The sequence below is a fragment of the Glossina fuscipes genome, unplaced genomic scaffold, assembly GCF_014805625.2.
Source record: "Glossina fuscipes isolate IAEA_lab_2018 unplaced genomic scaffold, Yale_Gfus_2 0, whole genome shotgun sequence".
NCBI classification, from domain to species: domain Eukaryota; kingdom Metazoa; phylum Arthropoda; class Insecta; order Diptera; family Glossinidae; genus Glossina; species Glossina fuscipes.
In genome coordinates this window covers 29,002,469-29,012,809 of record NW_023998414.1, presented here as the reverse complement: position 1 = coordinate 29,012,809, position 10,341 = coordinate 29,002,469, and the positions used below count along the sequence as shown (strand labels likewise).

At 34.4% G+C, this 10,341-nt stretch overlaps 1 protein-coding gene across 2 annotated transcripts in view; it reads left to right on the top strand.

Moving 5' to 3' along the window:
• Positions 1-211: 211 nt before the first annotated feature.
• Positions 212-10,341, top strand: part of LOC119642542 (serine-rich adhesin for platelets) — a 47,432-nt gene continuing 37,302 nt past the window's right edge. For both annotated transcript variants that reach the window (XM_038041706.1, XM_038041698.1), the window contains exons 1-3: positions 212-1,803; positions 2,150-3,322; positions 3,403-3,939. In XM_038041706.1, the coding sequence (XP_037897634.1) occupies positions 730-1,803; positions 2,150-3,322; positions 3,403-3,939 (2,784 nt within the window). In that variant the 5' untranslated portion in view covers positions 212-729. The remainder of the gene's footprint in view (positions 1,804-2,149; positions 3,323-3,402; positions 3,940-10,341) is intronic.

The window sequence follows — 10,341 nt, the reverse complement described above, 5'->3', positions numbered from 1 at the left end:
AAATATAATCAAAAGAAAGAATTCTGAATAATGAAAAAAGCCACAAGTAGAGAGTTTTTATTTAATGTTAAGTTTTAAGTGTTCAAAAAAAAAAAAACAAAATAAATAATAATAATAATAATCATAATAAATAAATGAATAAATAAATAAAATAAAATAATATAAAATATTTGTATATCGATCAAAGAGAAAAGTAATTTGAAAAATTTGCACAAATAAAATCGATAAGCATAAAAGTATTAAAGCAAAAAAAGATATAAAAAGCAAAAACAAAGCATTTAAAAAAGACGTGCCAGTGTATATATCGTGTGTGACGGCAACAACAATAATAACGGCAACAACATCAACAACATCATCTTCATCATTATCATCAACAACAACAACAACAACGGCGATTTCGAGTATAGCAGCCAAAGCAATATCAACGTCGAGGACAAAGACGGAAGGAAACTCCATCGATTTTGCACCATCTCTAGACTTTCTCAAGTGGAGTTGTATCGTTTGTGTAAAAAAAAAAAGAGCGAACAAGTTTAGAGGCAGCGACAACGTTTGCGTTGTCTTGTCACTCGAGTGTTCTACACCCTTCCCAAAACTATTTAGACAAAAATCTCAATTAATTTATTTGATATAAATTAGCAGAATATAAACAGCCATTGGCGATAAATGGCTTACAGCGTTAAAATGTTCAAAAAACATTAGATAAAATTTTCTATTGCTAAGTAACGCGCGATGGACAACAGCAGCAGCAGCAACAATCAAGATAAAAAGCCGCCTGGGTCCAATCACACACATCATACAACATCAGCCACTTTAACAACGGCTTTACCAGCAAATCAACAAATAGCTAATGCAGCTGGTTCCGTTGGTGCTAGTAGTGGTAACGCAGAACAGCTGCATCTGCCACCACCTTCGCCGCAATTAGCCCAACATACATCAGGTGCCAATGGCGGCATTAGTGGCTCTGGCGGCTTACCTACAAATACTAGTAATGCTTCCATTTTGTCTGTGCAAGGTTCAATAACTCTACAATCGTTAGGGGGGAACGTTGGGAACCTTACCAATAATAATACTACTAATAATTATTATAATAGTTCTTCTACGCTCCCAACACATTTACAAGCTCCCGGCCCCAGTGCCAGCGATTTCGATTCAGACACAGAGCTCTCCATAGTAGCAGCTTCTGCGCAAGCAGCAGCTGCGGCTGCGGCTGCTGCTCTTGCCAGCACTAATGGATATTCGTCCAATAGCAATAATAGCAACGGCAATGGTAATCAAAGTTTGAATGCTAAACAGCAACGTCAGCAAAAACGACGTCGTGAAAGGGCACAACGTTTGCAGGCTGAACGTGACAACCGTAGTGCAACGATTACAAGTGCTAGCGGTATTGGTGCCAATTCCCTAACTAATGCGGGTCATCTTTATCATGCGAGTAGTGCTAATAGTTTGGGCGAAGACAGCAACAATTCCAATGGAAATTATACGACAAGCAGTAGTAGCAGTAGCAACAACAACAATGTTCTTTTACCACCCACAGATAGCATTGCGTCGCTTCTACTGAATCCGCCGCACTCACCGGAATGTCATGGAGGTCTTATGGGCACGCCAAGCGATAGCGAAGGTGAATCACTTGACGAAGATCTCCTGTCAACATCATCATCATCAACGTTATTACTGCCTCGTGATAAAGCACCGCCCAGGCCTCCACCACCTGTGCGGCGTAAGTTACCACGTTCTCCTGTTTTAGAGGAGGAGATTATTGATGGCTTTGCAATCTTGGAATTCAAAACCTACGAGGATTTAGAGGTGAGTTAGAATACCAAATACAGCAGTAAATTAATAATATTCGTAGCGTGTTAAAGACTGACAGCAATAAGCTAAGAAGTCGATGTTTACTATTTTTATATATGGTACTCCTTCTTAAACGTGACGACACACAGAAACGCTAATCACGTTATGGCAGGTTTTCAAAGTTCGCCATATGGCGTTAAAATTTGCAAAAATACCGCCTTTTGTTAATTGTGGCGTGTCTGGCCGGTATACCTTTCAAGGCGAATGTTCGAATGAATCGAGCTACTGACAAAATATAACTAAAATTTGTATAATAATTTAAGAACATTTTCCATCAATTCTTTTCTAATGCGATCCGTAGTATGCTATAAAAATGGGCCAACAACGCAAAGAGAAACGTTTATCTGCCTTAGAAGAATTGACGTGCACCTATAGCATTGAAGAAATTAAAATGCCAAAGATCATCGATACTGGGCAGCCGCATCCGATACGGGGTATTGGAGCGGGTGGTGGCATCGGTGGAGGAGGTGGCATTGGTTTGGGTTCATTAACGCTCAATCACAATAATAATCACAAGGATAATAACAGTATTCGTATGCAAACGATAAATTCAACAATGGTTAGCAATAATAGTAGTAATAATAATAACAACAATAGCAACAGTGGTAATAATAATAATAACAACAATCAGAATTCGAGCATTAACATTGGTGGCAGTACAAACCTCCTTAATATGACATCTACCGTTGATTCCGTAGTAAATGCGGCTCTAACATCGCTGACAACGTCAGCAACAACGACTGTGACTATGACTACTATGGATCATCATTCCATCACCAATATGACCACATCACCATGGAAAGGTTCTAATAATAGCAGTACAATAACCAATCATAATGGTAATAGTAGCAGTGATGTTAAAAGTGTCGTTTCAGCAGATAACTGTAACGATACCAGTATGATGATGATTATGGACGGCTGTGATGGCAATAATAGTACTAGCCTGAGCAGCTTGTCCGTGGCGTCGGCCATTACGAATGTAACAAATAGTTCAAGTAGTGCAATGCCCTTGGCTGTTGTAACCACAAATACTGCTTCTTTAACGAGCACGAACATCTCCAGTAAAACAACGGCAACAAATCCGATCATCATTACAGCATCGACGCCCACTGCAGTACACAAGTCAATGTTAACAGCAACGGCCGCGACTCCGGTAGCAGCAAATTCGCTAAGTTTAGAAGCAACACATCTAACAACGACCACAACAACAACAACACCAACAAATCATATCGATAAACTTGTAAATAATTTGGCAACGTCAACAACGCCAACGATGTCGTTGCATCAGCAACATCAACACCAACATCAACATCAACAGCAGCAACAACTCGTCACAAATGATTCGAATAAAATAACGGCGATCTCAACAACACATAACGCCGGCAATAATCACGGTTTAACTATGGTAACTGCTCCCCCGACCAATATGAAGAATATAAATTCTATGATTGGCATACCTGGAGGGGGTTTTAACGTAAGTGATTTGCTATATTTGTCTTTTTAATTTTAATTTCTCATGCGATTCTTTCTTATTTCTTTCTATTATTTATGCAGAAATCAAACGCACATGTAATGGATCAAAAAATGCACAACAGTCAGAATAGCAATAATGATATTTTAGCTAATATAATAACAACAACAACAACAACAACAACAACAACAACAATCCTACCAACAATTTCAGTACCAACAACAACGGCCACATTAATAACACCATCATCTTCATTATCTTCAACGGCATCGTCATCGTCGTTATCATCATCACCCTTATCGACATCATCATTATCAGCGGCTGCATCATCGTCATCTTCTACATCGTTATCGTCTTTAGTGAGTCAAAAAGATTTACATTCAACGGTTTTTCTGAATAGTGGACCTGTGGCTAATCAGACAAAAGTGCATTCCCAACAGCATCATCATCACCACCATCAACAGCAGCAGCACCATCAAATTCAGCAACAGCAGCATCATCATCAACATCAACACCATCATCATCACCATATACCACATCATCAGCATCAGCATCAGCATCATGCCAAAGATGCCCTTAGTGTTTCCAGTGAGCAACAGATCAAAGATCGTTTAAATGATGTAAGTGTTGTTCGTCTTCTTCTTTTTTTTTTTTTTTACGTCGGTTATCGACAGGCTAAACCATTTAGAAAAAATTGAATTAAAATCAAGTAAGACGGTCATCTATGCCTTGAATTAAATGAAATTAAATTTATTAAAATAGCAGTTTTGTAAAAATTTTAGACAATCAAAGTAACTTTGGGATTGAATTTTCTCATGAATGAAAGATGAATGAAGGAAAACAAAAAAAATTCTGATAGCATCACTGTACTGCAGCTTCCGCTCGTGAATATAAAAATATGTTGGAAAATACTCAAAATCTTCTTTTAAAGCGCCTTCCATTACAAGCTTATTAACGGACCAATCGGACGCACGGTTTGGTTTTTCAAATTTTGTTCTAGAATTTTTAAGTTCATCTTTTTATTATGCGATATGATATCATAGGTTTTCCAATGCGTTTTTCCACAAACTATAGTCGCTACGACATAACTACTATATCTCCAGTCTTCGCGAAGACGGTTATAAAAGTAGAAATCTATAGGGAATTTCTTGACATAAATTTGCACAACAAAATTCGATCGTTTTCTTCACGAAAATAGATAATAGAATTTCGAAGCAGTAGAGTTTTTTTTTAGTAGCATCGGTCACTTTTGATGGATTAATAAAAAGCTATGTCCGCAATGTTTACTTGATTGGGACTTAATTTTTTTATTTCTTTGTTTAGAATTTCCGTACTCTTTAACATATTCCTAGACCGAATTGTTGAGAGATAAATTCCTCATTTTTACAGCCAGGCTTATGGCTCCCACAACTTACCTATGGTCCAAATGAGTGCATTGAAATTTTATAACGTGAATTCTTCAATCAAGAATTCGAAGGCTAAAATTTGATAATGAACGCTATCCTATCGGCGAAATAACCACAATAATATTCTAATTGAAGTTTACTTAGACTTTAGAAACAAAGGTCCGATATATTGATTGCCCATAGTAACCTGAAAGTGATTTAAACATTTATTTAGGATAAAAGTTTCGAATGTTTCAAGCGAATTTATTTTACGATATAAAAAACCTTTGAGTTCTTTATATTCCCATCGTAATAAGTATATTACGTTTTTTAAATATTTACCATAACTAAAAATATGCAACAAAGATCCGTTTCTTAACGATTATATATATTCCTAAACGGTATAAAAAAATACCTGAATCGACTGATTTATGTTCGCCTGTTTGTCTGATTATTCAACTCACACTTATGATCTTAAAAGCTTATATATATAAAAAGTTGAGTTTGTTTTAAAATTTTATTTATTTTTGTTCAACTTTCTTTTCCAGCTTTGAACATTTTGCACTTAAAGATTTAGTTTCAAAATTAGCTAAATAGTGTTAAGGTCTTACAGGCTTATCAAGGAACTGATAAACTTTTTTTTGTTTTTTTTTTTTGATTTCGATTTCAAAACTTTATTCAAGTGTACTTAAATATTTATTCAATGAAAACTTTTAGCTAATGTTCGACAAGCAATTAAATGGGTCATGTTTACATATGGACATGATGAAATTACCTTTAAGTTGCTGTCATCTAAATTTTAATAGAAATGATTGCAATTGTTTTATACAAGATTTTAGATTTACTATGAAAATATGATTGTCGTCTATCTGATTAGTGACATGCGATCTCTCTCTCTCTCTCTCTCTCTCTCTCTCTCTCTCGCTCTGGGTTTAAACTTTCTTTATTCAAAGTCTCGCAAATAATATATGAATCATGAATACTTAAAAAGGATATTGTTGCATTCGATGTAGTGTTCAAGCCTTTTCAACACAAGCCTGGCCTGGCCTGGCCTGGCCGTATCAAAAAGTTTAAGGAACTTTAATAAAAATTGCATCAATTCTTAGAGAAAAACTACTCCAGATGAATTAAATCACATTATTTGAAAGCAAGTATTAGAGTACAAATAATTTAGGACTTAGATCGACACGACATCGTCTCCTATTTCATTCTTTAATTCTCTCAAATAATTTCTTTAGTTAAATTCTCCTATGTATTCTACTATTGATGAATTTGAGCAGAAAAGGCAAGTTTTAGATACAATGACGAGTAATAAATATATGAAAATTAGCAACATATATATTGGCTAATATTTTAATATACATCGGGAGCACTATATATGTAGTTCGTGAAGTGTTAAAGCGTTTATTAAATTTTAGTTTCTTTTTTGTCACATTAGGTATAACGGACGGACCTTCTAAAAAAACAATTGCCTTGACTTTTACGTCCACTAGGCGAAGGAGAATGGTACACTTGTAAATTCTTTGTACTACTTTGTACTACATCCGGAAATAGAGGCCTCAGGACATTAAATACTTAATTAACCGATTAAACTTATTCTATGATATTTATCCTGTCCGTCTAATGCTCAAACTTTCACGTTTGAAATTTGAATTATATTTTGCTATTTTATGGATACAAATCGCTTTTGAAAATGATCGCAAGAGCGGCGAAAATTTTCATTTAGTTAATTTACAAAAAATATTGATCCGAAAATTAAAAAAAAATGTTAGTAAATATTCGGATAATCTAAAATTCCATTGCGATTAGAATCGTTATCGTTATTAAATTAATTAATATTCTTGTTATATATAAGGCAGACTTGATAGCTTCTCATTTTCTTACGAATTTTCAAAATACTCTAATTTTAATACAGTTATAATATAATGGGTTGAAAGGTAAAAATATTTTTTGGTTTTTTGACCAATCAATCATTGGACGTCATTTGAAATTCTCATATCCAGAATATCAAGAGCTGCAGACCATTTTGCATTGTTCTCGTCAAGGCCATCAAAGGAGTTCTTCATCATCAGTTCTTCTTACGAGCGGTAAGAGACGGCGTTCCGTTTTGCAGGCGCTGGAGTTTACCCTATTTGCCCGACTTAGGACATTTGCACATTGTAATGAGCCACCAGCGTGTCATGCAGCGTTTATTTCGCCAAATGTGCTATTAGGCAGGAACGAGTTACATAAGATGCTGCCATTAAATCAGCTTGGTAGAGATAGCTAGATTACAAATTTTATTTTTTATCGAATTCGAAGCATAGCTCAGTTCATTTTGTTGTGGGGCAGGGCGTTAAACCAACAAGCTTATTAGATTCTAGATATCCCATTATCTGGTAAATGTTCACGTCCCATGCCTACTTCACGGTCAGATTGAGCGAGCTGAGTAATTGCCTTAATGAGTTTGAGTTTCTTAAATACAACGGTCGAGGTACCATCTGGCTTCAGTATTTTGCGGATATTTAATAACTTGGCAACATTTCTAGGATAGGCATCGAGCATCCCATTGTCTCGACCGAGAATAATGGTTGATTGCCACGCGGCAAGGAAATATTTCAGGCAACACATTAATTTTGTCAATCGGGTCAGATATTATTTATTGGATCGATACGATCAAATGATTTAAAATTCCCTTCAAGAACAATCAAGAAGTTTTTGCATTATTTTGGTATAGCAAGAATTTTGGTTACGTGCCTTTCGCTTTCGTAAAGATGGCTTTCGCACGGAGTACCTGGTTGTGTCTATAATCAGATCATTTGTTAAGCAGATTGTTCCGATTGTTTGTGATTAAGATAAGATGCCAAGCTTGCCAGCTTGTTCTTTAAAACAAGCATATATTCCCTTTTTCTTCATTCAAATCATGCACCGGTTATTATTGTCGTGATCTAAATCAACGACCTAAAACGATGCGCAATTTAACGAATTACAATCAATACGCGTTTTTAACGCGTTTTACCGTTGCATTGATCTACTAATATTAGTTAAAAGAAGTCAGTTTTAAGTCAAACCTGCCTTTGGCATAACAATAACGGGAAAAATTGGAATCGAGCGAGAGGCTTTAATTAATTCATGTTCGTGGAAGGAAATGTCGGCATTAAAATTGAAAGATTGGCAAAGTCTGGTGAGCAAAAAAAAAAAAAAAAAAGAAAAGCTAATTATGGGATAATTTTTTTTGAATAGTCAGTTAACTGTCGATGAAACTTGGGTCTCTTAAGAACCAACACAGATATGAGATTCAGCTTCCAAAGGGCTTATTATCCGTAATCAAACGCGGCCAAGGGGAAGATTCAACCGATCAATCCAGTTTTAAAGAAGTGAAATTATGATGAACTCAACCTGCATTATGAAAAGAAAGTTATAAGTCATTTAACATGTCTTATAATCAGCAGCATGTATATTAAACTCTAGAGAACTACTCCAGAGAATCGTTATCGCCGCTTGGCCGAGACTTGATTAGTGTTATCTTTACATTTTCAAATATAGATTCGTTTTACTTATGGCTCACTGCCCTCTGCCCAACGGCTATTGATAGATGATAGATGAACTAAACTGGAGTTACTAATACTGATTGCAATCATTCTCCCAACGAAGCCATAAAGCCATTCTAGCCATTTTCGCACATTAATTTAATATAATTTAATGTAATAGATATTGAAAGAGTCCAACAAATTACCCAAAGAAACAAAAAAGAAAAGTATTTTGCAATTATCTTGATTGGAAGGGAATAGTCGTACATAAGTTGAATTTCTTTATAAATGATTGACAAATGATTCGTTACTGCAATGAATTTTCACAATTTTAAATAAGAGACAGAAAATTTTTATTAATTATATACATTCGGAATTTTCAGCACATGCTTGCCATTAACTAATAATAATTTTCAATAAATATTAAAAATACTTATGTATGAATGAATTTTGAATGCAAAATATTTTGCATAAAAACCTCTTTTCGCAATTTAAAATAATTCGTAGTTCCTTCTCCTAGTTTAGTCTTTAGATCTTCGCTCCGAGAAATTATTCAAATCATTTATGATGAACGTTCCCAGGGAACCAAAGGGTTATCATTCAAATGATCCAAGTCTTGTCTAATCACACCAGACTTTAATTACCATATAAGTGCTCTATGGAGCAGTTAGAGAAACCTAGTATCTAGTATTACGTTACATTTGTTGTCGGTCTTTCTTTTTCATCCATCCTATAGCGGATCATGTGTTTTTCGCTTGATAGACTTTTTCTATTGCCAGTAAGCCATCGGCTTTAAAAATGCCCCGTTTCGATTTATGCCACTGTATGCTTGATCCCCTAAATAGTCAAAAATTACATGGAGAGACAATTCGAGGCGTGGCAAAATTTTAAATAGTCAAAAGAATTTAACATAACTTAAACATAATTGCATGGCGCAGTATAGGGGTATAAAAATTTTGGAGTGCGATTATTAAAAAAACTCAAACACTTTCTTTGTTCCTTTCATGCGAATTTCCGATAATATCTTCAAAATAGCAAGTACATTCTGTCGCGAATGGGTTATAATGCAACAGTTTTTCATTCATAAAAGAATCGCCAATCATAACGATATATATATGATATATATGTGTGAAAAATGCTATTGCATCCTATATTTTTAGGCAATGCAGTATTTGTAGGTTTCATATTTATTCTTTTTAAATCAAGTTTAGACCAAGTTGCACCAAGCACTGCATGCTGTAGGGTCGCTTAAACTGATTGACTGACTGCTTCACGAGAATGATTCCGGTCTTAGAAGGAAATAATCCTTATTATCGATAAATATTACTATTTTATGCTATCTTTTCTTAGATCCGAAAAAAAAAAAAAAATTACAAAAAACTTCTTTATCTAAGGCTGAGCCTTGGACTTCCTTACGCTTCACAATTACGATATTAGCAGTTGAAACAATAAACATCCGGCGCATATATATAACTATATCGATCAAGAAGCTCCTTATGATCGTGATGGCACACCTCTTAATAATTTCGCTGCGTGAAACTTTTTTTTTATTTTATCTTCTTCTTATTTATTTTGTAATGGATAATGGATATGATTTTTTTTTTTATATTTCTCAATTGTTAGTTACTTATTATTTTTTTTCCTTAAAACATTAAATATGTAAAGAATTACTTTATAACATTATTCCGTATTATACCGTAAAAATAGAAAAATAACTCTTCTACTACTCGGGCTAACTATTAACCACAGTTTTAGATACCACTTATGGCGAGTAACTTGTCACACATAATCTATCATATATGAGTATTTCAGTGCCACATGAACATTTTTTTATTTCCTTTTATGGTAACGTTAAGCCAAGAGATGATTTAAACTATAAATCTAATCATTCTCTACAACGTTGACAACTAGCTATACCGGCAGATAATTTTGCAATATTAAATCCAAACGTACTCACTGGAATGCTTCGAATATTTCTTAAGTAATTAGAGCTGAATTTATTATATTTATCTATAAAAAATAAAAAATAAAAATAATAATAATAATAATAGTAATGATACTAAAAAAAAAATATATGTGATTAATATTGTTAAACAAGTATGTGTTGTTAAAACAAAAAAAAAAAAAA